The 26,882-nt window shown below is 46.5% G+C and overlaps 1 protein-coding gene and 1 non-coding gene across 8 annotated transcripts; both read left to right on the forward strand.

Annotated features, from left to right (window-relative positions):
* Positions 1–3,036: 3,036 nt before the first annotated feature.
* ZNF274 (zinc finger protein 274) lies at positions 3,037–26,672 on the forward strand. 7 transcript variants are annotated; one of them, XM_037148448.2, is made up of 8 exons: positions 3,037–3,356; positions 3,767–3,839; positions 4,758–4,884; positions 5,582–5,677; positions 21,387–21,869; positions 23,791–23,891; positions 24,791–24,917; positions 25,415–26,672. In XM_037148448.2, exons 1-8 carry the CDS (start codon positions 3,220–3,222, stop codon positions 26,332–26,334), a joined length of 2,064 nt encoding a protein of 687 aa, XP_037004343.2. In that variant the 5' UTR covers positions 3,037–3,219; the 3' UTR covers positions 26,335–26,672. The 7 variants fall into 7 exon arrangements, with proteins under 7 accessions (XP_037004343.2, XP_037004344.2, XP_037004345.2 ...); XM_037148450.2 differs by lacking the exon at positions 3,037–3,356 and adding an exon at positions 3,364–3,449; XM_037148451.2 differs by lacking the exon at positions 3,037–3,356 and adding an exon at positions 3,456–3,590.
* Positions 20,567–20,707, forward strand: LOC119051639 (small nucleolar RNA SNORA1). Its single transcript, XR_005082965.2, has one exon. It is a non-coding gene; the product is annotated as a small nucleolar RNA SNORA1 (small nucleolar RNA).
* Positions 26,673–26,882: the final 210 nt, after the last annotated feature.

A 26,882-nucleotide genomic window follows, 5' to 3' on the forward strand; every position in this document is an offset into this window, starting at 1 on the left:
TGCCACCCCACACCCAGGGTCTGACAGCTGCCTCCTGGGTGTCCAGGGTCTGCCTGGTGTCACCTTGCACGCCCGGGGTGCCTTGTGCACCCAGTGTCACCGCTTCCTGTGCTGCGACCGCTCTCCAATTGGCCGCCTGACTACATCCCGCCTACGGGTCTGGATGAATGTATTTATTTTAAGTCCTTGGTTGTCGGACTTCCATACAGTTTAATTTTCTTTCAGTTTTGGTTGTTATTTTGTTTCTGAATTGTTGTTGTCCTTATTTTGGTTGTTTGAGGAGGCACGGTGTGTCTACCTTTGCCTCCATCTTGGCCGGAATTCTCTACATTTTTTCCTTCTCTAACATGGCATGACTCTTCATATATTTTGCTACAGATATACTTAAGTGTTTGATGGCCAGAGACTGCCCAGACCTGTTGGAATGTATTGTACATACTGAGTGATGTATGCACCTTATAATCCTGCTAAAACCCAAACACTTGTGAATTCCAAAATACTTCTGGTCCTGGAGGATTTCAACAGGGGACTGGGACCCTGTGTGCAAAGAGGATGCATAATACTTTTGACATTTTATATGCATAATAGCTGATACTTGTCCAGAAATGCTTTCTTAATAGAATCAAATTATTGTAAATTAAATAGCATGCTTAATTTGCTAAATGCAAAAAAAGAACATGCAACTGATTATTAAGTTGTATTAATGTGGCTTTCATGAATCAATCTTTTTTTTAAAGATTTTATTTATTTATTTTTAGACAGAAGAGAGGGTAGGGAGAAGGAGCGGGAGAGAAACATCCATGTGTGGTTGCCTCTTGTATGCCCCGCACTGGGGTTCTGGCCTGCAACCCAGGCATGTGTCCTGACTGGCTACCAGCAACCCTTTGGTTTGCAGGCCAGTGCCCAGCCCACTGAGCCACACCAGCCAGGGAATCAATCTTCATTAATATATTTTAAATCACCTTTTAACCTAAAATCATGTTTTTATTCTATACTATATAAACAGAAAGAAATCAGTAAAAGAACTTCCAAAAATATTAGCTTCCTTAAGATGTTAAAGGTCCCCACCAAATATGATGGTGAAGCACTAGAAGTATCCCCAGACACATCCAAAACAGAAAAATGACTAATTAACATGGCTCTGACACACTGCCTAGGGCTATACAGTATCAATTATTTTAAGTCACGGTATGGAAAATGAAGAAGCCAAATTACTTATAAAATGGGGATGGTATTTTATCTATAATAGCAAAAAAAAAATCCAAAGAAGTGCTGTTAGGATGAATAAAAGACATCTACATTATCTCTCAGTAAAAGTATTTTTACTTTTTTTTTTTGCATATCTATGCAAAACTGGCAGACTTAGTGGCAGTAAATAAGATGAACAATGCACAGTCTGCAAGTGGATGCTCTCCACAATGGCCACGAAACAATAAATCTTGGAACACATCTAGCAAGCAGTGTACAAGAGGACCCATAAGAAGGCATAGGGCTGCTGAGACATGTGAGGAAACCCAAGTTAGTACACCGGGTCCTGGACCTGAGGAGCCCCAGTGAGCCCCAAGTACTGAGGAGGAAAGGGAACATCAGAGCCTAGGCCCTGGAACCTGAAGTAGATGAGAGAAGACCAGATACTGGAGTCTGCAGAAGGCAAGACGATACTTCATCCTGAGCTCTCAAGGATGAAGAGATCACCCTGGACCCAAGGAAGAACACATACCATGTCCAGTAAGTGGACAACTCTTGTTCAATTCTTAGACATGGACATCTTGGCAAACAAAAGATAATACTGGGTAGAGGAACCTGACCATCCCACTCTTACACTCTGACAGATTCTTTAGCTTAACCCAACTTCAGGAGGCTCCTATGAACCCTTTCTGCAACAAGGTTCATCTGTGTACTAGAACCATGCTACCTCAACTGATCAAGAATTCCCTACCCTTTCCCAACTGGGGTAGCTTCGTGTTTAGAGCGCCACCCGTGAACCACAAGATCGCCAGTTCCATCCCCAGAGCACATGCCTGGGTTGCAGGCCAGGTCCCCAATAGGGGAGAGGCAACCGCGAGAGACAACCACACACTGACCTTTCTCTCCCTTTCTCCCTCCCTTCCCCTGTCTAAAAATAAAATATTAAAAAAGTTCCCTACCCTTGAGAGCTAACCAAATCCTCATCCTCACTACGTGTCCTAGGTGTTACCCAGTCACTCTGGTTCCCTTCAGCAAGAAACCCTGTTAGATGAGTTCAGCCAGAATCCCCTCAACTTCCCCCAAATACTTGGGTCTCTTCTTCGCAATTTTATATCCACCAATATCCTGCCCCACCCCTTCCCAATCCAATTCGCTCTTTGTGATAAACCCCTACTTGTCCTGGTTGTATTCAAAATTAAGCCCAGTTCTATCATAGACTCTCATCCCTTTTCAACATTTTTATTGAATAAAATCTATTTTCACCGCTCTAACTTCTGTCCAGCTATGGCTTATCTTTGACAACACCCACCCTCCCCAACCCTGATGCCCAGGTCACAATTAACCCTGGCCTTCTCTCCGCAACACCACTAGACTTTGAAGCCTGTCCCTCATCCCCTCACAAGGTTTGGATAACACACTTCCGGAAAACCCCGCTCGGCTTTCCCCCGGAAAACGTCAGGCGGATTTTAGTCCTGTCTCCAGCACACTTCTTGCCCTCCCAGTCCCGCCCCTTTTCGCTATATTACTCTTGGAGGCACATTAGCACCACCCCCCATCCCCACCCCAGTCCGTTCTCTTACTCCCTCTTCAAGGAACTTTGGAGGACATTAGCCCCGCCCTCACTTTCTGCCCTCCCCTCCTCCAATCCCAGTAACTTGGTGAGATAGTAACCCCGCCTCCTCCCATAGGCTGAAGGAAAGCCACGCCCCCAAAACTTCCGGTTCTGTTCGCCCTTCTTTCTTTCCAAAGGATGTCACAATCAGTCCCATTCCCCACCAACAAAATCTAACACACCCAGAACTTCCGGCACACCCTTCTACTCCGCTGCTTCCCTTCCTCCCACTTCCGGCTCACCCTACGCCTGGAAGCCCTACTGGCTGGGCATTACTGTTTTCCGGCCGGCGTCACCACCCACGCAGGGATTACGGCTTTGCGGCCAGGCCTGCCCCAACCGAGGCTTCCCTGCCCCGCGGGACCGCAGGGGAACATGGGTGAGAACAGTCTTCCCAAGGCTTCGCCTGCCGCCCAGCAATGGATAGAAAAGATGGCCGCCTCCTGGGAGCGGCTTGGCGCGGATCGCAGTGGGGGTGCCTGGGAGTTGTAGTCCGAGTGGGCGCGGTGACGCACTTCGCCGCGGAGAGACCGGCGCCATTGTGCGCCGCGCGCCGGTGAGTACGGCGCGAAACCTCCGGCCGTCGGGGGTTATGCGGTTCCTGCTTTGCTTGCCTTCCTCTCGCCGCGGGGCTGGGTCGGGCGCAGTGGTGGGTGACAGGGACACGGAAAAAAGACATTCCCTCCTGCTGTGGCGTAGGCTGGCCAACCCCCCGGGGCGTGGGAGGACTAAGGACCGGAGTGAAATGACACTGGATGAGGAACGTGGGAGGAGATCTCGTGTAGCTCCGGTAAAAGGGCCTCCAGGTTTCTCGGAGGAGGTGGAGACTAACTACCCTGTCAGGACGTTTTCGGAGAGAGGGTGGATTGGTCATTTCCCGTTGACGGGCCGGCTTCCGGGCAGGGGAGGGAGACGTCTAAGTGTAGGCCTCACTTCCGTCCTACGTTCCAAATTCCATTCTCTCAGGACTTTGTTCATTCAACCAAGACCCATCGGAGAAGAAAGTATGGCCTCCGGGCTCCCGACGACCTGGTTCCATGTGAGTAGAGTCCTTTGAGTTTTAGGTCCCTGGGTCTCGGGTGTGGGTGGCCGGATGGTGGTGGGACGCCACCCTCCCATAGATGCCCCCCAGGCCCTAGAGCCTCGGCGAAGGGATGGAGGCGGGCAAGAGAGACCCTGCTGGGTGGGCAAGCCGCAGGTTGCTTAGCTCTCCGAGGGAGTGGTTACCCTAGAGACCCTTACAGGGAATTCTCACTTACTGATTAAAGAAAAAAATTGTTAATCTTCACCCGAGGGTATGTTTATTGACTTTAGAGAGAAAGGAAGAAAGAGGGACACATCGATGTGAGTCTTCTGTGCTCCTCAATCCAAACTGAACCCAAAACCTGAGCATGTGCCCTTACCAGGAATCAAACCCATGACCTTGAGGTTTATGGAAGCCACACTGGCTGGGGCAGATTCTAATTTTTCAAACCTAGGGGAGACTGACAGGTCTGAGCAGGGATCAGACTCACATTTAGATTTCAACAGCTACTCTGGCATCAAAGTTAGAGGTGACATGAGCTCAGCCACTAGGAGAAAATGTGAATCCTTGGCAGGTGAAGAAAGTAGAAGCAGCACAGGCAGTGGGTGGGGGCTAAAAGCTTGGGTGTGATGATTCAGCTCATGGAATCCCCTAGGAGGACAGGTACACACCAACATAAGTGTTACAATCCTCAGGTTAATATGTAATTCGGAGGTTTACATGAAATGAAGCACCCTCTTCAGCTTCACGTGATGTTCTCCTTGCTGTGATCTGAATAGGGTCAAGCTTAGGTTTGCTTAGTGTCAGACACTCAGGAACACATAATGGGACCCCTACTCAGGTCACCTTGTAGACTGTGGCTTGATGTTCTCAGTCACCTTCGTCCTGTCAGTGATGACTGGCACTGGCTGAACCGGAACCTGTGGATTTTAGGAACCAGTGACTTTTGAAGATGTGACTTTGGGTTTTGACCCAGAGGAGTGGGGACTGCTGGACCGTGAACACAAGTCCCTATACAGAGAGGTGATGCTGGAGAACTACAGAAACCTGGTCTCAGTGGGTAAGGCTGGCCTCTGTGTAAATAAAGATTTGTGCTTTGCTGCTCGAATGTGGTACCACTGAAGTGTGTGTCTTGCTTGGGCTCAGGCTGCAGGGATCAGAGTACAAGGGTCAAGGCCCTGGAGCTTGAGGAAGAGGGCTTTGCTTTGTACCCATGGGAAAAATGTACCTTCAAATGTCACTTCTGGAGCTTCACATAGTCCACTCCTCAGAGGCCTTTAATACCAGGAGGTGGTCACAAGAATCCCAGAGGACATGGTGTCAGTGTCCAACAGCCCAGGAGTATCATCATAGACCCTGATCCCTTCCATCTCTCTGGTTGGTGTGAACTTTTCCATTCTTAGGTTAGTAACTGCATCATTGTGGCCCCAAGCATCACGTCCTTGTTAAAAGCAGAAAGGAATGGGAGGGGGCAGCTACCCAGGCTAGTGCTGTTTTCAGAGCTGTCACATTTAGCAAAAAGGGAAAAGCCCTATGGCCTCCACTGACGTTTCCCTTTGTAACTTGCTGGCCAGAATGGGTCCTACTGCCACCTTTATCGTCAAGGGAGTCCAGGAAAGCAAAGGTGTTGGGGGGGTTATCATCACTGCCCTAGACCAGAGGTGTTCCTCTAGGGGACAGTAGCATGTGCCATGACAGGAAAGCATTTTTTTCCGAACACAGACCCCCCCAAGCCCTTTCTTTTTTCCCTTGGGCAGAACATCAGCTTTCCAAGCCAGATGTGGTATCTCAGTTAGAGGAGGAGGAAGAACTCTGGTCGGTGGAGAGAGGAATTCCTCAAGACACCTTTTCAGGTGAGAACCAGGCACACGGGAGTCCAGCAGGGAAGGGGTTGACTGGTTGGTCAAGGATTGGTGTCTTCAACAGAGAAGGTAGAAGAGGAAACCCCAGGTGGGGTGCTGTGATAAGTGGCTACACACACACTGAATCAAGCTCCGCAGTTTCCTTTGGCCTCAGGGTTGTGGATGTGCTCCTTGGATGAACGTGAACCTGTTGCTGGTGATACATTGGCAGTAGGGGTTCTCTCACTCTGCTCCATTCATTGTCACCCACCCTCCCCTCGTGTAATCACCACACACCAACAGGTGTGTGTCTCTGACCACACTTCTTTTTAACGTGTTTACATACGCATATACAAATACACTGTCCCTGACATAATAGTTCAATATAACGACCTTTGACTTTATGGTGGTGTAAAAGCAATACCCACATAACCATTCTGTTTTCCATATGTGGTACAATATTCAAAATACATGAGATACTCAATACTATTATCAAGTAGGCTTTGTGTTAGATAATTTTTACCAAGCCGTAGACTAATATAAGTGTTTTGAGTGTGTTTAAAGTAGGCTGGTTAACTGCATTTTCAACTTAGGATGGTTTCATAACCTGATCATAAGTTGAGCATCTGGTACATGTTTATATTATTGGGGTGTTCTTAATACAGATAGGTTTTCATTATAACAGATTCAGTATAATCCACAATTTTTTTTTCTCGATGGAGAGTCAAGTAGTTGCAGAAAATTTCCTTGGATTTTTTTTCACATTCAAGTTGGTTTTTCTTGTAGGTAGGATTTCTAGAAATAGAACTTCAGAATCAACCAAAGATGTAAGCTAAAAATCTGCTAGCAATAAATTGCTGTCTGGACTGTGGACCAGTGTTGGTCCATGCCTGTTAGGAACTGGGCGGTATATAGCAGGAGGTGAGCTTGAATGTAATGCTCTTGAATCATCCCCAAACCATTTCCCTCACCCCCCAGTCCTTGAAATCTGTCCTTTTGTCTTCCACAAAACCAGTCCCTGGTGCCAAAAAGGTTGGGAACAATTGGTGTTGGGCACAAGTTCTTTTAGTACCAATTTTTTGACTAGGTTCTTTTACTTACTGAAACATTATCATGGACTAAATTCTCACAGTCATCATAGATTGTAGGCTTCCTTGGCCTCTTCTCCCTTGATCTCTGTCTTTGAGTAAACACCATATTACTGTACTTAATTGCAGCTTTATAAGTACTTATTTTAACTTTATAACAAACTTGGATAAATGATAGTTCCTCTCATTATTAGATACATGTATTCTTAGCTATTCTCAACCACCTGATTTGCAGATGGAATTTACCATCAGCTTAGCAGGGTTCATTGAGAAAATCCTATTAGAGTATGAATTACATTTGATTGGATTTAGCAATCTCTTGATGCATAATAGGACACTAGGTATGAAAAGGGATCTGACCTCACTGCTTTATCAGGCCTTTTAGGTACTGTTGGTACCTAAGTTGGTACCTCATTAATTTTCTCAGTACAAAGTCATTTTATCAGCAAGCATAAAGTAGGCAGTCATATTAGTGTTTTTTCTTCTTTTGGGAGATCATGTAAACATGTCAATCACAACTGGTTCTTCCAAAACACTGTAAAACTGAGAATTTGAAGAATGCATGGTCTCTTAACTGAAACGGGGAAATTTCTGGATTTTGATGAGCATGATGGTTAATTTTGCTTGGGTTTAAATCAGTTTTTATCTAGGTAAATAATTCTGTAGTGCTTTCTAATAAGTGAAAATCAGTAGCCCCAATTACCTCTCCAGAACCTTCCAAGGTGACCATAGGGATTTTCTCCTTTGAATAGTTAAGACAGTGACGTTATAAACATACAGGCACCCTTGTTGTAATGTGATGTTGGCATCCAATGACATTTTTTAGGACTTTTACATCAGTATTCATACATTGAGTTGGGGATGTGGAGTGGTTTATATTTGTGTTTGCTGTCTTTGTCGTCCTTTGTATCAGTGTGCTGGCTTAGAGAAAACTTGGGATGCTCTCACTTTCCTGTGTTCTCTGAGCTTTAATACAAGAGATGCTGGACTGCCCACTTCTGGCAGTATGAGCTGTGAAATCAGCTCGTCTCTGGTGATGATGTTTGCCACAGCATAGAGGCTGGGCTTCCCGTGACTCTTTGCCCTCTTTTTCTGGACACCATGTTTCAGCATTGATGACTCAGCATTAATGTTTTGTTTTCCATATTCAAATTCATTTCTTTAATTCCCTGCATTAACCAAGAGCATAAGTCACTGAATTCTACCTCACCTGGAAGATCCCCAGCAACACAAGCACTGGACAAACCACCATGGCTTCTGTTACCCCTGTCCCCTTCTTTGACCTAACCTCCTAATGTGCCTTCCAGTCTTTGTGGCTCTAGCTATGGCAGTGTGTGTCTCATCTTCCCTGGAACTTAATTTTAAGTCCATGTCCCTCGGGACCAAACCTTATAGCTCTGCACTTGTGCCTGATCTAGTAGTTTCCTGAATCTAGCTGCCATGGGAGACGTTGGGTGCCTATGATTCTGCACATCCCGTGTTATGGGAGATTTAGGGGTGGTGCCTCGTAGCAGAGATGGGCAGGAGTGCTTGTCAGGATACTCTCTTCTGTCTGCTGTGCCTGAGGTGATCAATGCTTGACTCATCTCTGCTCTGTTAGAGTCCTTATGTGAAGTTTCCCCCCACTGTGTCTTCTTTCCCTCACGAAGCCCTCCTGTGTCCCATGCAGTATACTAAACACTTTGGTAGTAAACTGAAGACCCTGCCATTGTAGGCTTTGTAATCTAGTAGTTGACAGCCTTTTACAAGTAAGTTGCACAGATATAACCATGTAAACACAGACAAATAGTGGTGAATACTGAGGAAAAAGCATGGTGTAAAGTGGAAGCAGTGGGGAGGTGGTCAGGAGACACTGAGGGGTGAGGCTGAAGCCAGTTCCCAAAAGAAAAAAAAAAGTATACTGCAGACATTAAAGAGTGGTGATGAGAGCTTCTAGGCATGGAGACACGGTTTGGAGTGACTGAGAATGGAACAGGCTTGGCACATTCAGGGAATGAGTCAGTGGAGAGCAGTAATGAGGTGTAATGACATGCAACTACAGTTCGTCAGACCACACAGGACCTCCACTGTGGGGGGAGTTTGGTTTCTATTGAGCAGGTGTGGTGTGGCTTTTCACAGATCACTGTGGGTACTCGTGAAAAAAGAACTGGTAGGGCAGATGGGAGCGCATACAGGGGCTGTGGTAGTATCCAGGGAAGAGGTGATGATACTTGGCCTGAGCGAGTATCAGCAGAGTTGGGGAGAAGCAAACATGGGGCTCCTCCCCATTCATGGGTGGATTCTGTGAGACTAGGTGAGTAATTGGCCAGGGGGTACAGGACAGAGGAGGCTTCCGTCAGTTTCTTCTAGGTAAAGGCTTCCAGGGATTTCCTTACACGTGTATTTACTACATATGCTTTTTTTTATATGTGTCAACATCTTACTTACAAATACAGTAAAGAAGAATTTTGGACATTACGTGGTCATATGGAGGAGTCTGATAGAATTCTAGAATTTTGAAGGATGGAAATAGAGGTTATGTTTCTCTTGTGTTCAGATAATTTAAGATTTTTAGCCCTGGCTGGCGTAGCTCAGTGGATTGAACGCGGGCCTGCGAACCAGAGGATTGCGGTTTGATTCCCAGTCAGGGCACATGCCTGGGTTGCGGGCCAGGTCCCTAGTGGGGGCCACACGAGAGGGAACAACACATTGATGTTTCTCTCCACCAACTGGGAATTGGACCACGATCCTCTGGTTCACAGGCCCGCGCTCAATCCACTGAGCTATGCCAGCCAGAGAATGTTCAAATAATTTTTTAAATAAGTTATCTGAGTAGTACAAAGAACTCCTTAGTAACTTCTTCGCCTAGATTCAAGAGTTTGGAACTGTCTCATGTCTTGAGCCATTCTGGCAATCAGGTATGAATGAGAGGGGACTTAGACATCTGTAAGCCAGTTGAATGCACCTGTGTGAACCTCAGGAGGAGGTCCAAGCAGTGTATAGAAATATGGGAATCACAGCTGTTTGGAATGGCATGCTTGACCTTAGAGGAGACAACCATCTCTTGCAGTGGTCTCTCACTCCAAACACTGGTGTAGCTGGGCCTGTGCTGCATGCAGAGAACTGGGAATGAATGGAAAGCTAGGCCTCTCTGGCTCCCTGGGATAGCAAAACTGGTAGCACGGGCATTGTTTGAAGTAGCAGGAAATGGTGAACACTTCAGACAGAAGGCTTTCATCTTCAACTAGGTATTGATTTGGAAAGATGTGATGATAAGGAATGTGGAAAAATATTTGATGGAATGCAGTCTTCAGCCATCACATAGTGTTCTTTTAAAGTATTGCCTTGTGAGGTTCAGGTAAAACACGACACATAATCTAGATCTGATCATTAGAAAACCAGTGGACTGAAGAAACTGTTTTTCAAAATCTATTTTGAAAAAATAATAGGGAAGCCTGTAGGGCATTTAACTTTTTTGACTTGTCAAGAAATGAAGCAGATGAGCCCTACAAATATGAATGTGGCACCTTTCAAAGTAGCAGTAACATTAGTAGAAAAAAACAGGAGATCCTTTTGTGGGAAGGAAATCCTCTAGATTTCATCCTTTGTGTAGCCTGAGGGGACTCACGTGGGAGTAAAGCAACCTTGGGGAATAGAAAATCAGTTAGTTGTTTTATACAAGGGATTCAAGAACAAGACTAAAGGAGTGTTTAGTGTCAAAAATCATTTTCAGCTCATTTTAGCCTACTTTAAGACAGGGCTCACACAGGAGACTTAACATGCAGAGACCCTGAATGGAGAAGTCCTTTTCATGAGTTTTTCAACATATAAACTCAAACAAGGGCAAAATCCCAGAAATATGATCCTAGCCAGAAAAGCTTCTGGTCTGATTCAGCCAGTTTTGAGAGAATTCATACTGGACCAAAAAAATGTAGTATTATGGAAAAGTTCTTAGACCAAGTAATTCTGAGAACTCTGAAGCCATGGGAATGTGATTGAAGCCAAGAGGTTTCATGCACAGCTCTTACTCAGCATTGTTTAATCTTACAGACAGCGCCTGAGAATGTAGTCAGTGTTAGGAAGGCTTCAGAAGCCACAGACCCCACTGGCAAGCTCTTCAGTAGGAGTCCTCATTGTGTTCAATCAGAGGACTCCTATGACAGCAGACCCTCTGTCATCTGTGCAGGCAAACCATAGCACTAGGTCTCACCTCATCTGACAACAAGCAAACAAAAAACCTTACTGGAGAGAAGAAACTGCACTCAATAAGTACCTCACCCTATTTTTACACCAGGTAAGCCATACAGAAGGCAAACTATGTAGAACTATAGATAGAAGTGTACAAGTAAAACAGGTCCTGTCTTTCCTAATTTGTTCTGTGATCTGATCTGAACATCTGGAGCAAATATTAAATAACATGGGTGAGAACAGGGATCTGTATTTCAGTTACTAACAGGTCCCCAGTTGCTAAAGACAATGACTGAATCTCTAGCTCAGGAACCTGTTGAGTGAAAAAATGATTGAAGAAATGGCAAGAGGACATCTTCAAAGAAAAGAGACTTTGAAGACAAGCCCCGTATGGGTGAGGGATGATGAAGAAAATCTTAGGATGAAATAGATAGAAAAACTCCAAGAGGCTCACATCCTTGGAGACTGGGCCCAGAGTCTAGGATCATGAGTGACTATCAACTATGTTTTAGCATGAACCCAGCCTGGCAGAGTGTGATCACATACTGTGCAGTTTTTTGAGTTTTTTTAAAGATTTTATTTATTTATTTATTTATTTTAGAGAGAGGGGAAGGGAAGGAAAAAGGGGGAGAAACGTCAATGTGTGGTTGCCTCTCATGTGCCCCCACCAAGGACCTGGCCTGCAAGCCCAGGGAACTGGTGACCCTTTGGTTCACAGAGCAGCACTCAGTCCACTGAGCCAGACCAGCCAGGGCAAATCTTAATCCTTTTATCTGGGGACTACTCTCTCAGATGTCCAGATGTAGTACCCTGGGTAATTTCAAGGCCTGAAATGCCTTAGCTATTAATTGAATATGAAGGAAGACAAACTAATAAGCATTTGACACAGACATTTTACAGGGGGACGGGGGAGGGACCTCTAAAAGTCCTAATGAAAGAGAAGTGATAAGAATCAAGGCAGGAATAAATGAATCAAATACAGGAGAAGAAAATAATCCAAGAGCCCATTCTGGGGTGTAACTTGGATTAAACAGTAAATAAGAGACCATCTAAAAACCTATACAGGAGAGAAATTATATAGATATTCAGCAGCATATGAGGTGGATTCTATTATACTACTTTCCACAATTTTACAAAGAATGAGCCAGTTTTGTGTACTACGTGAAGAAAAATTTCCAAGATACACAGTAAGATATTTTTTTTTTAAGATTTTATTTATTTATCTTTAGAGAGGAAGGGAATGAGAGAAGAAGAGAAACATCAGTGTGTGGTTGCCTCTCATGAGTCCCCTGCTGGTAACTGCAACCCAGGCATGTGCCCTGACTGGGAATCGAACTGCGATCGTGTGGTTCACAGGCCCACACTCAACCCACTGAGCTATGCCAGCCAGGGCAAGATATTTCTTAAAATATCTTTTAACATATGTAAAGATAATATGCAAGTATTATTGATGCCTTTTAAAAATGTACATGTAAAATACAAATATGAGTGTATGTTGATTTCTTATCACTGTAAGAATGTAGAAACTGAGAGGCTGTGACTGCTTCGATTTTTTTTTGAGGTGCTGCCTCCCTGTAATTATGAGACAGTCAGTTATGTCTCAGTACTGACCTGGGCAGTGAATATCTTCCAGCTTTCTGATAAAAGGTAGTTTCCATGGAATGTGAACAGTTCAGTGACAAAACAGAAACTGGCATGCTAACAGGTTCTTTCTGAAAAGAATACCAAAGTACGGAATGTTAAAAATACTGAGGAGACAATATTTATAGTTCGTAACACCACCTTTTTTTTTTAAGAGGAGAGGGGAGGGAGACAGAGAAACATCGATGTATAAGAAACATCTCTCAGTTGCCTCTTGTACACCCCTAACCAAGGACCTGGCCTGCAACCCAGGCATGTGACCTGACTGGGAATCAAACCAGCAACCCTTTCAGTTCACAGGCAGGCACTCAGTCCATTGAGCCACAGCAGCCAGGGCATAACTACCTTTAAAAAAAAGGAAAAGACTAAACTTTTAAAACAGTAAGGATTTTGGAAATATGACAGATTACAAAATAATAGAGAAACTAGTAACTGTGATTTACAGTAGGATAACCAGTTTAATACAGATGGAGGAAAGGTTTTGTTAATACTTTTTTGAAATGGTACCTAAGAATAAAGGAATGGACAGGCTATTTTTGAAGAAAGTTGTTAGTGGGAAGTGGAAGACTTGAATAGATGTAAATGTTGACTTACGAGGGCTTACAAAAGGTAGAAGTGTATGGAGTTCCTTACTTGACAATGTCCTACAGCCTCTAAGGAAGTGCTGTTGGAACCCTTTTACCTGTGGGAGCAGGAATGCCAATGTCTGTCCCAGCTGGTCGGGGTCAAACATTGACCAGAGGTCCCCTTTTATGCCATGGCCTACACTTCCAGCCACTTCTCCAGCAGATGGGCCCTTTGTAGCAGCAGTCCTCCCATGATAATTTACATACAGGACACAGTTTCAATGCTAACTAGATTTTCTGGAATTTGACAGAAATGGAAAGTCCAGGCAGAAGGCTATAAGTCTTTACCCATATTGAGTCAACAAATACTGCACCTGAGCACTTGACAAAGTGCCAAGCACCATTACAGGTGTGGTGAGGCTTGTCATGTGGGGTCTCTCTCATTCCAGAGCATGTGTGGCTGGTGGACTTTAAACCAGCGAACGTGAACATACCAGGTCTGTTCCTTGATCAAATTGGTCATCTTCCCAATTGTTTCTTGGTCACCTGCAGCTACTGACTGTGTTGAGAAATGTGTATCTAGAACACTTCTGTAAAGTTCCCCTGGGCAGTGCTGCTTTAGAGATGGAGAGGTGACAGTAAGGACCAGATAATTTGAAATGGCAATCAGTGCTATCAAGAGAAATAAAACAATGGGACATGCTGGGGACAGTGGGGAGGCATGGATAGTTTAGGACTGGTCAGGAAGACAGTGCTGAGGAGGTGACATCCAAGCCGAGAGCTTGATGGGGAAGATGTTGGGAAAGACTACTAGACAGGTGGATGGCAGGTTTGAAAACTTCTGGACAAGACACTCTTGGGCACATCTTAGAAAATGTAACATGGTGGCTATGGGAAGTCCCAGTTGGTGTAAAGGGCACAAAGGAACAAGGTTCGGATCCCAGCTGCTGTGTTCCCTGTGTGACTTTGGGCAGAGTTCCTGGCCTTTCCCAACGTGGATTTTTTGTGTGAATATTGGACACTTGTTTACTGGGACTGTGGTGAAGTCCAGGTTCTGGGGAGCTTTCGTGAAATGGTAGTTACTATTACTGATCAAAGACTGATACAAAGGTGGTCATCAAAACCTTTACCAGACCCTTCTCTGGGCCTGGTGTAGGGTTTTCTGTTGCATAAGACCCAGTTGGCAGCCTTAGAAGTCTAGTGGAGGTGTTAAGCAGTCATTTTATTTTTGGACTAGTAGCCTCAGTACACCTGGTTAGTCATCAGTGTTCACTAGGAAGCTGCACTGTTAGGGAGCCAGCTTACCTTGGAAGAGAATCAGTGGAGAGACAGAAAGAACATGAGAGAAGAAAACAGCAGCTCCCATCAGCCTGTACTGGAAGCTGGACCTAGCTTTGGGTACCTGACCACTTACGGTAAGGAAACCTTGCCCAAAGATTAGTATTTGAACAATCCAGTAGAGAAGTAGGGAGTTGCAGGTCAGTGGATTACATTGCTCAAATTCTCCAGGAGTCAGCTGGTGGGTTGAAAGCCAGGACCAGTGTTCCCCCACAGGTGTTCAACATTATGATGGTGTGAGAGCAATGTGCTTTCAATAGAAATCATGTTCCAAATTTTTACCTTTTTTCAGGCTAGTGATCAGGGGGTATAGTACCATTTTAGAGTTGCTGGGCAGTGGCAAAGCCTTAGCTGCCAGTCAACCACATGGTCACGAGGGTAAAAAACCAACACTACAATGTACTGTGTTGCCAGCATTGTATAGATATATTGTGTTTTCCCATCTCTTCAAGCCTACAGAACCCCTGTCTGTGTCTGCTGTTTCTGGTAAGAATTGGAAGGTAGTTACGATTGAAATGAAACTCAAGATTAACTCTCCAACTGTGGGCTAATGTTGTATTTTGAGCACGTTTAAGGTAGTCAGGGCTCAGCTCTGATATCCAATGGGTTGAGTGTATTAAATGCATTTTATTTTTATTATTGACACTATTATAGATGTCCCGATTTCTCCCAGCTTTACTCAACTCCATCCCCTGACCCCTTTTCCTCTGGCCATCACCATCCTGTTGTCTGTGTCCATGAGTTACGCATATGTATTTGGCTAATCCCTTCCTCTTAAGTCTGAATGCATTTTCAACTTAAAATATTTTCAACTTATGATGGATTTATGAGGTTTAAATTGAGGAGCATCTGTACTTGGAGCTGCAACCGTTAGGGATTATTTTATGCAGCCCTAGGGAGGGAGGGGAGTGGGTCAGTCAGTCAGGCTCTACCCCAGTGAAGTGAGGATCCACTTCCCCATCAGCTGGCGAGTTTAAGAGCTTCTGTTTTACTGGTAAACATTACTTTAGACGACTTGGGATGGTCCAGTGGAAGAGAGCCATTTAGAGGACAGGTGCCTAGAATAACACTCACCAGCTTCCAGGCTTGTGGCCCATCTGATTTTACTGCCTAGCACTCAGTATGATAACTGCAGACCCTGTGTCAGACTGCACCTGCAGGTGCTGGGCTCTCAGCACCCTAAGGACTGGCAGAGTTCCTGACACCCAAACTCAGAAAGGTTCTGTGGATTAAAACAGGAAGAGTTAACATTTTTCAGCAAGCATTCAATGCAAGATTTTGAAAAAGCACCCTGCTGCCCCCAAGGATAAGAAGAGAAACTAAATTAAAGGTGAAGTAAGTAAATCAGAAACCGAGTGGGGGCAGGAAGATAGAGAGTACCATAGAAAGAACCCAGCAGTTATTTTAAGGGAGGAGGCACTAAATAAAAATCCCTCTGATGAGCCAGAGTACAAAACGAGTTATATGTACAAATTAGGGAGCTATGAAGCAATACAGAGAAGGAGGGTTTAGTTGGTGGGGTTTTTGTTGTTGTTGTTGTTTTAAATATTTTTATTTGTTTTTAGAGAGGGAGGGAGAGAAACTCCAATGTGTGGTTGCCTTGCGCCCCCTACTGGGACCCTCAACCGAGCCATGTGCCCTAACTGGGAATCGAATGAGTGACCCCTTGCTTTGCAGGCCGGCATTCAATCCCCTGAACTACACCAACCAGGGAGGTTGTTTTCAAGTGTCATGCATGGTTATTGCTCAAATGGTACATGGCCCAGCACTAAGCCCTAGGGAGGCGACCTGCCCAAATCCTGTATGGGGCGGCGCGGGGCACATGTCAGGTCCCTGTCCTGGGCTTTCCCCTAGGCTCAGGGGGAATTTTAAGCCTTACCAGCGTCTGCTTAAAGAAAAAAAATGAACTACACTTTAAAATCCGGAATTTGGGGGTGGGGATAAACCCAAGAAATCCTAAAGAACAAGGATTTGTAGGGGATTAAATTCTAAAGATAATGGCAGGTGTTTATTAGTGAGTTACGAAAGGACCCAAAGGAAACACTCAAGATCTTGCTGGGAGAAGAGGTTAGAAGTGACAGGTCAGACGTCTGTCATTCTTACCAAGGAGGGGGAAAAACACTGTCGAGCAGGAGTGTCCGGCGATGGCCGAGAATTGCGAGGTGCGTAGGTCACGTGTGTTGCGCAACCCGCTGCGCCCAAGGCCAACCTGGGGCGGAATCACCGGGCGCTGGACAAGTACGGGGCGGAGCCGCTCACTTCCTGGGTGGCGCGCTGGCTGACCGCAGCACCTGTAAAGTCTGTGCGACTGAGACTGGGCAACCAAAACGAACCAGGTTTGAAGGACGCTGGGAGGAGGGGGAACAGGACGCCCTACGAGAAGGGGAGGGGGGACCGGAAGAAGATGAAATGGGTTAGGAAGCCGGTGCGCCCTGCTGTGGTGAAAGGCGACCGCTCTCCCCAGCGCGGCCAAAAGGGACACGGATCTGGGAGGTGTGCGCAAGAGCTCCACCTGCGCCGCCTCTGTACCCGGCGCTGACTTGGAAGTAGTGGGAGGGGACTAGCGCCCGGCAACCCGCCGAACTTGGTCATTCAAACCTACACCGAGGTGCGAGCAACTGTCAGACAAGGCGGGCCGAAGCCGCACCGCGGAGGTTCCTGGGAGTTGTAGTATGCCATAGTCGAGTCGTGATATACTCTAGCGCCTGGCGGAACTTGCGGCCGCAGGCAGTGTGTAACCTCTACTCGGCTTCACCACGTGGAAGAGCGGAAGACATTCTGAAACCCCGGTCTCCTGGCACCTGTTGATAATGCGCGCTGCAAAGGCAGCAGGTGCTGGAAGGATGCAGACAATGAGAAATGCCCCGCTTCTCTTAACATCGCCTTGACTTTATTTTTAAAGATTTCTTTTTTCAAAGGGGAAGGGAGAGAATAACAAATACCGATTTGTTGCCTCTCGCACCCCTCCCTCACTGGCGACCTGGCTGGCAATCCAGTCACGTGCTCAGACGGGGAATCAGACCAGCCACGTTTCTATTACCCCGCGGGTGCCCAACCCACTGAGCCACAGCAGCTAGAGCGCTTTTTTTTTTAAGCAGTCGCAGTTGCTCCTGAATAGCGGCTTTCTGTCCTTTTTTATTTCACACGCAGGAGCTTTCCTGTGTTGTAATAATGACATTAAATAAATGTGATTTTTTTTTTTTTTAGAAAGGGGAAAGGGAGGAAGAAAGGAAGAGAAATTTCAGCGTTGTAGAGGTACCTGGATTGGTCTCTGTGCTCCCCCAACCCAGGCATGTGCCCTGACTAGAATGGAACAAGGAACCTTTTGGTTCGCAGGCCTGCGCTTAGGGTAATACTCTCTTTTTATTCAATGTGGCTTTTAATGCCTCTGTGGGAATCATTCACGGTTTTTGTGAACTGTGTTTTCCAGCATTGTTCAGGTAATGTGTGTTACGGAAATGAAACCACCAAAACGTGGACAGTCAGAGCCCTTGTAGCAAGAGGCTCAGCCAGCATATCTTATGTTTGTTAGACACTGTAAGGAAGGCAGGAACGGGGGTGTGGGGGGCGACTCACATAAAGAATGGGAAGGTTCTGGTCAGAGATTATGGGCTGGGGGGGTGTAAAAAAAAAGGACAAACTGGAGAGCACTAACCAAGACCCCTTGCTATATGTCAATTCTGTTCTCAAATGTGGTCTGGCCTTTGTCTCTGAATATTCATTTTCTCTGTCTGCATCCATCTTCATCTCCAGGTAGCTCTCAGACCATGAGTGGATTAACCTGCAGATAGTACAAGGGTATTCTTTGTTAAGGCTTGAGTCCATGCTATAAGTTCCTTTCCAAGTAGAGTTGTGTTAACCACTTACACTCACAATTTCAAGGATGATAGTGCTTATTTGCTCTTGAGGTCAGCCACACTTTGTTTTTAAAACAAATCTAGTTAGGAATTAATCACAAAACATGTTATTTACAGTTTAAACTGTTCCCAGAACCAATTCCACCCGGGAAGGGGTACATTTCCCCACACCAACAAACAATTCTCAGACACCAGCAGAGTCTCAACTCAATTTTGACACTTTTTCCCAGAGATAACATCAAATTCCACAGGTTAAGTCCTACAAGTCAGCAGCCCTCGGCCTCCCCAGCTCCAGTGTGTACGCACACATTTCAGATGCAAGCCATAAGCCCAGGCTTCTGTGCTTCTGACCAACTGGTTATGGAGTGAAGGTGCCAACCACTTTTTCTAACTCAGAATGCCAAGCTATTCCAGGTTGTACCTGTACACTATGTACACTAATCCACTGAGTGTAAATCAGGGGTTCCCACAACCCACTCCTGGGGTTTGACTAATTAATTTGCCCACAGAACTCAGAAACATTACTTCTAAGTACCTTCATTATAAAAAAAAATTACCCCTTCATCAGAGGGTAATAACATACCCAGTCCAGGTCACTACTGTCCCAAAACCTCCCCATCTTCACCAGCCCAGAAGCTCTCTGAATCCCATCCTTTTGGGGTTTTATGGAGGCTTCACTGTAATAGGTATGATTGATTAATCACTGGCTATTGGTTCCATCTCCAGCCCCTCTCCCCTCCTGGGGATTTTGCAGGGTGAGGTGGGACAGAAAGTTTCAACCCTCAAATTACATGGTTAGTCTCCTGGCAAATATCCCTTATCCCCACATGCCTCCCAAAAGTCACCTCATTAACAGAACAAGACACCTGGAGCTGTGAGCCAAGAACTGTGGATGAAGACCTGATACATATCAGAAGTATGTTTTGGTCATTCAGATGACCAAATATATACTATTTTCTTAATTTATTTTACTTATTTTTAGACAGGGGGAGGGAGGGAGAAAGAGAAACATCAATGTGCAAGAGGTACATGAATTGGTTGCCTCTTGTGTGCCCCCAACCATCAGCCTGGCCAGAAACTCGGGTATGTACCCTGACTGGAAATCAAACTGGTGACCCCCTCCGTCCTCAGGCTGGCACTAAATCCACTGAGCCATACCAGCCAGGGCTGTTTTTTGGTTTCTGAGAGAAAAACATCAGTTGATTGCCTCCTGTGTACTCACCAACCAGGGATTGAACCTGCAGCCTTTTGGTGCATGGGACAGTGCTCCAGCCAACTGAACCACTTGGTCAGGGCTTATACTTATAAATCATGATGTTTTGTGTTTTTTTCTTGTTAAGGTTTTAGAGAGAGAGGAAGGGAGGTAGAAAGCAAGGTGTGTGAGAGATATATTGATTGGTAGCCTCTTGCACTCATACCCCCAACCTGGGGCCTTGCCTATAACCAAGGCATGCATCCTGACTGGGAATCGAACCAGCGATGTTTTGGTTCACAGGCTGGTGCTTAAGCCACTGAGCCATACCAGCCAGGGCACATGTATACTGTATTTTTTTAAGTATTTAAATCTTTTAGAATTGTTATTTCTTGGAGTTGGAGAGAACTTCCTTGTTTCCTATTGCTTTATGCACCCTCCTTAGCATTTCAGAGCAGTCCTGTGGTTCTCTTCAGTGGGTGCTCTCGTGGATGCCATACTAGGCCACAGAGCCCTGCCTTGCCCAGACAGTCTCAGGCTTGGCCCCCGGGGAGGCAGGATCAGGTTCTGTTCCCCTTGTGGGCAACAGGCATGTACGGCGTCACAGGTCTCTTCTCAACCCTTATTGCCTCTTGTTCTTTTTTCCCTTGCTGTAGTGAGGTAATTTACATATCATAAAGTGTACCATTCAGTGCTTTTACTGGACTCACAAGGCCAAGCATCCGTCACTACAATCTAAATTCAGAACATTTTCATCATCCCCCCAAAAAAGCCTCATATTCATTAGTTATTAGCCCCAAATCCCCCATCTCCTGAAACCACCAGTCTGTCCCTGGCTGGCAGGTCAGTGGGTGGAGCGTCGTCCCTACATGACAGGGCTGTGCTTTTGATCCCTGGTCAGGACACGTGGAGGAATCCACCACGAGTGCACAAGTGGGTGGAACAACGAACTGGTATTTCTCTTTCTCCCTTCCCCTCTTTTTCAATAAATTAATAAGTTTATTAATTCAATAAATTTAAAAAATAATTTCCTTAAAAAAACACTACTTTCCAGCCTCTTTCTGGATGAAAATGGCTACTGTTTTTGTACATGTGTCCAGAAACTGTTAATGTAGCTAGCTACATTGAGACACAGGTTTTCCTTCCATCACATTAACTTTATTGCAGTGGTGACAATGAGACCTGTAACATTTTCTGCTAAAAAAAAAAGATACAAAAATGCTCCTTTCCATTCCTTTGTATTTGTATATTTTCAACTTTTTTTTTTTTTTAAGGAGCAGGGTTTATTAGCGGGGAGTAAGAGGGAAAATGGAGCCAAGGACTCTCAACATTTCAAATAAATGAAATTACATAATATATGGCTTTTTGTGTTTGGCTTCTTTCACATAGCATAATGTCAGCATTCATACATGCTGTAGCATGTATCGGTACTTCCTTTTTGTTATCCTCACTGGAGGATATGTTTTTCATTAATTTTAGAAAGAGGAAGGGGAAAAGAGAAACATTAAAGGTAGAGAGAAACATCAATCAGTTGCCTCTCAGGTACACCCCAGCTAGGGATAGAACCCGCAGTCTAAGTAAGTGTCCTGATTGGGGATCAAGCACACAAACTTTTAGTGCGCAGGATGACATTCCAACCGAGAAACCCCGTCAGGGCACTGTTTTAACTGTTTGAGGAGTCGCCGTCCAATTCATCACCACCAGTTGTTACCCTTCCTCTGCAATAACCTTCCTAGTTCATGTTGTTCACATCCTGTTATGTGAGATTGTATCTCACGTGGTTTTATTTAGCACTTTCTGGGTGGCTAATGATGTTGAACGTCTTTCCATGCACTTCCTCGTCACCTTTCTTGCTCTGCTTTTGACTTTCAGAGTGTCCTAAGACTCAGCTGTACCCTCATTTGGACCCTTTTCCTGCTGAGGAACCCCTGATGAAGATCGAGGTTGTCGAAGTTCTCACACTCAACCAGGAGGTAGCTCGTTCCCGGAACGCCCGGATCCGGGCCCTGTACGCCGAAGATGAGTGCCTGAGCCCAGAGGTCCTCCGGGAGCCCACTCAGCCACCGGGCAGCCATCCAGCTAACTCTGAGGCTGCACGCCAGAGGTTCCGGGGGTTCCGCTTCGAGGAGGCGACAGGGCCCCGAGAGGCTCTGTCTCAGCTCCGCAAGCTCTGCTACCAGTGGCTACGGCCCGAGGCACACTCCAAGGAGCAGATACTGGAGCTGCTGGTGCTGGAGCAGTTCCTGGGCACGCTGCCGGGGAAGCTCCGCGTGTGGGTGGAGTCACAGCACCCAGAAGACTGCCAGGAGGCAGTAGCCCTGGTGGAGGATGTAACTTGGATATCTGAGGAGGAAGGTACATGCAGTGGAAGTGTGGGCTGGGAAACAGTTTTGTGGGGGCATCTTGGAGGATGGGGGCAGTCATACCTACTGCATCTACACCAAGGGCATCTGCCTTCTCCATGTGTTCCTGGATCAGAGCTTCAGGCGCTTCCTTGCTAGCAAGCCTGCTGTTACCTCTAAATCAAGGCCTTTGAGAATGGTCTCTTTCCTGGACCCATTTGTGTAAATGGAAGGTCTCAGGTCCCACCTCACAGCTACCAAAACCCTTGGGTGGCCCCTGGCACTGCATTATTATGTAAGGAATCCTCCATCCTCAGGCCTCTGATGGAAGCTCTCAGATGAAGTGTTTCATTGTCCCCCAGGAGCCAGCAGAGACCCTGATTTTAGTCACAGTGGCATATCCCTGGGTGCCTTCTAACGTCAATTTGGTGGGAGCTGTGGGTAAATGGTAACCAAGGAACACAGAACTCATGGGCTCAGCAAGCCTTCAGTCTAGCAGGAAAGATGGGAATTTGGCAAATGAATGTGTATGAGACAGGTGTTGTTGGAAGTCCTGGCAGTGGGGCCTGTGGAAGCCAACTTGCTGTAGCCAACACCTGGTGCAGAGCAGAGCTCAAGAGGCAGCAAGACAGATGTGTCAGGCAGGCAAGCATCCCCTGTCCAGGCCCACATGGGACCTGTCATTATGTTCCAGAATCAGAGGCTGGGTAGGTCTGTACCACAAGGAGCACAGGGCAGGCTAGCAGGGCCCTTGACAAATGTTACTCTAATGTATCAGGAACTGACTCCTGAGTTCCAGGGAGGGTGGCAGGATCTGATGGAACCTTCCAGGATTCTCCAGGTTGTAGCATGTGGCTTGTGGGCCACCCTGAGCTGTGACCATGCTGAGAGGCGTGACCTTGGTAGCTGGGGGGGTTGCATTTGGGAGCTGACTCCATGAGACTGGTTTCTCAACAGAGTTGTGCTAAGTTCTGTGGAGCTCAGACATGTTTTTGCTCACCTCAACACCCCAACTGGCATCTGGTGGGTGCCCAGAAGACATTTCTTGAACCAACAAATGATTGACTGATAGACTTTTGTAATTTGGTGGCGGGTGGAATCCAAGGTAGAGGGTGGGGTGCAGGGGCCAGGGCATCCGTAAGAAGCCGCTGTGGAGGGAGCAGTGTCTCCTCTTCGCTGAGTCTAGGCTGTCCACATCCTCATCCCTGGAACCTGTGAATATGTTATTTTCCAAAGTGCCTTTGTAGACATGATTAGGTTAAGGAATCCTGAGATTGGAGAATTGTCCTGAAGCCCACAGGCAGGTTTTCTCTCTTTGGGGCCTCCCTGCATGGAATTTCTTGTAAACATTCCCCCCAAAAGTTTCTTTGGCTCTGCTTAGCCTCATTTTTGTCTCTGATCCATCTTTGTGGCCGGTTGGGCCAGCCTGGGCCACATTGTGTGTGCCCCTTGATAGGGTGGACTCATCATTTCAGAAACCCACAGACCATGTGTGGATGTGTAAGGAAAGCTGAAATTGAGAGGGGCTGTGAGGCCAAGCAGAGCTGTTTCCTAAGGTGGAAGATACTTGGTAAAATTCCCATCAAGATGAGTATGGTGAGCCATGGTTGGTGTGACTCAGTGGATTGAGCACCGGCTGGCAAAATGAAGAGGGGCCAGTTCAGTTCCTGGTCAGGGCACATTCCTGGCTTGCAGGCTGGGTTCCAAGTTGGGGGCGTGCAAGAAGCAACTGATTGATGTACTTCTCGCACGTCAATGTTTTTCTCCCTCTCTCTAAAAAAAAAATTTTAAAAAAAAAAAATGGGGGAGGACAAATCCCCCAAAAAATTAAGATAAGGAGACGAGAGGAGGAGGCCTGTAGATCCCGGAGAGACATGGGCTGCCATTGTGCTAATGACACCCAGCTTACCCCTTGTGCTGACGTCTGTTCCCAGCATTGCCTGACATGGACCCCACCTGCTCTCTGGAGACCACAGCTCAGCAGGAGGAAAAGGAGGAGAAGGAGACTACTTACCCATCAAAGGCACTACCTGAGGTGTGTAGAAAATATCACCCTTTCCTGCTCTGGTCACAGCATCTGCTGTGAAGTGGGCCCACCCTGAGGCCTCCAGGCCAGACCTGAAATTTATGAGCATGAAGAGCAGGAGAACCCTTGTCATTCAGAATGAATAGTTAGGTGTTCATGACTGAAACAGAGTCTGAGGTTTGCTTCAGAATAACACAGAGCTGGGGTGTAGACAAAATAGGGCCACTGAGGCTCACATAGTGTGACCCAGCCACTGTGTATATGTGGCATTAGTCAGGGCTGCTTCTGCTGAAAGTTGCTTACACCTGGCCCAAGCACCAGTGTGTGCTTGCTGTCCCTCATGTAGTGAGCATTCTGTGGTGGGCTCCAGGCAATGCTGTATTCAGTGGCTCTCAGGGGATGGGAGGTCTCTATCCAGACCATCTGTGGCTCTGCCTGTGATGGGCAAAATGCCTCCCAGATCCAGGCAAAGGGCAGTGGGGAGGCCTCTCCCTTTTCCCTGCAGTTCTTGTCATTTCCTTAGGACCGATCACAGCTGCCTGGGGACAGCCTCATACTGCAGCAGCTCCTGTCTCTCCATACGGCAGGGGTGGGGGCTGTGCCCATCAGTGGGACTCCTGTGGAGAGTTGTGGGGAATGGTGAGCTGGACCCAGGTGTGGGTTGGCAGAGGCAGGTTGCTTGTAGTATTTTCAGCTCTTAGTGAAGTAGGGACTCTGCCTCCAGCCTTAAGCTGGTTTTGTGAGAGACCTATTGGACCTCTTCCAAGTCAGTGTTTCCAGCAAACCCCCAAGGGAAAAACATCCCCTCCCTGCACAGCAAGGTCTTCCAGGATATCCCAGCTGGCCTGCCTTCTGTCCCCTTGGATGACTTCCTGACTTCCTTGGATGCCCAATATGTGTCATTGCAGGAACCAGTGACCTTCCTGGATGTGGCTGTGGACTTCAACAGGGAAGAATGGGATCTGCTGGACCCAGCACAAAGGACTGAATACCACGACGTGATGCTGGAGACCTTCAGACACCTGGTCTCTGTGGGTAAGGCCTTGCCCACACTGGGCATTCCACCATCCCAGGACAGACCAGGGATGCCACAGGGACCTTGAGTTCATGATTTCCCCCACTCTGGGCCCAGCTTAAGGAAAGGGCCTTCCCTTAAGAGTCTCTTGCTCCATCCAGGGCCTTTAACTGGCACTGTGGTCCTGAAGGGGTGGGTGTTGTGTGGACAGAGGCATCTTGAGGTCCACTGAGGGACTGACCTATCCACCCTGCAGGTGTGTGAGGGCAACACAGGACTTTGTAGAGCTAGACAAATTCCAGCCCTCAGCCCAGTCCTTGATCTCCAAGCTCAGTGTTCCCTGCTTTGCTGCTTTACCCGCTTTTCTCATTCTCTCTCCCCAAGTTAAAAGACTGTACTTGGAGGCAAAACCAAACAAACAAAAAAAACCCCAGCTTTTGAATAAGTAATTATGGCATACTCTCAACCCTTTCAGCATTTTCTCTGTGCAGAATCCACACCTTTTGGTTTTTTTCAGGGTGGGAGAACACATTGGAAAGCAAAGAGTTAACCCCAAAGTCTCCTATTCCTGAGGCAGAACCAGCCCATGACCGGAAAGTGGACAGTCCCTCAAGGGCCGAGGCCCTGTCTTCTACCTCAGGAGATGCCTTGCAGGGTAGGGCCCCAGAAGCTCAGGACACAGCATTGAAACATGTGGGCCTGACTCAGGTAGAATCCCTCTCTCGGAAGCAGCACTGTGAAAGCCCCAGCTCCCAGGCAGACACGGGTCTTAACCCAAGTCATGTATCACTCCAGAAAACTCTACCCAAGAAACAGTTGCGCAAGCGTGGGGTTAAAAAAGTGATACATAATTCCCATGAAAAAATCCATCAGAAGAGCCGCAAAGGGAACAAAGCCAAGGAAAGCAGTGGTTGTGGGACTGTTGGCCAGAGCACCCAACAGGTTACATTTACAAGAATTCATAAGGGGAGCCAAATTTGCCGATGCAGTGCATGTGGTAAAACTTTCTGCAACCCAAGATACTTCTCTGTACATAAAAAAATCCACACAGGAGAGAAGCCCTACGTGTGTCAGGACTGTGGGAAGGCCTTCATTCAGAGCTCCTCCCTCACGCAGCATCAGAGAATTCATACTGGAGAGAGACCGTTTAAATGTCGCGAGTGTGGGAGGACTTTCAATGACCGCTCTGCCATCTCCCAGCATGTGAGGACTCACACTGGAGCCAAGCCCTACCAGTGTCAGGTCTGCAGAAAAGCCTTCCGCCAGAGCTCCCATCTTGTCAGGCATCAGAGGACCCACACTGGGGAGCGCCCCTACACGTGTAACGAATGTGGAAAGGCCTTCACCCAGAGCTCACACCTCATAGGGCATCGGAAGACGCACAGTGGGGTGAAATGCAAGAAGAAATACCTACCTCATAGTGCTAAAGCCTGTTGAAGAGATGCTGCCTTTTCAACCCAGTCCTGCATCAGAACGTGAATGAATGTGGTGGGGACTTAAAGTGTTGAAGGATGATGTTCGTGAGACCAAAGGACAACCAGGGAGACTGCCCCTAATTAACTGGTGGGGTGTCGCTGATAATAAATATAACTGCTGGAAAAACAGATTTAACTTTTTACTCAGTTGATTTGCAGTTATAATATTGATCATTAAAAGTGGTATTCGTGAAATCTGATAATTGCTTATAATGAAAAAGTATGCACTGATATTATATTTGTGGTAAAGTATTTGTGTATGAACAAGGATGAAAAGGGAAGATAAATAAACCATGTATTTCTGTGGCAGAATCTTCATGTGTATTTTTATTTAAATAAATCCTTTCATATCTAACAGATTCTGTGGAAGGCCACAGCCCCTCCAGTCCAAAATTCCAAGTGAGCAGGGTATCATTCCTTATGGTAGGTAGTTGTGGGTTCGATCCTTGGTCAGGGTACATACACGGGAGGCAACTAATAGATGTTTCTCATTTCCATGTCTCTCCCCTT

The sequence above is a fragment of the Artibeus jamaicensis genome, unplaced genomic scaffold, assembly GCF_021234435.1.
Source record: "Artibeus jamaicensis isolate MK-2021 breed Jamaican fruit bat unplaced genomic scaffold, CSHL_Jam_final contig_723, whole genome shotgun sequence".
Taxonomy (NCBI): Eukaryota; Metazoa; Chordata; class Mammalia; order Chiroptera; family Phyllostomidae; genus Artibeus; species Artibeus jamaicensis.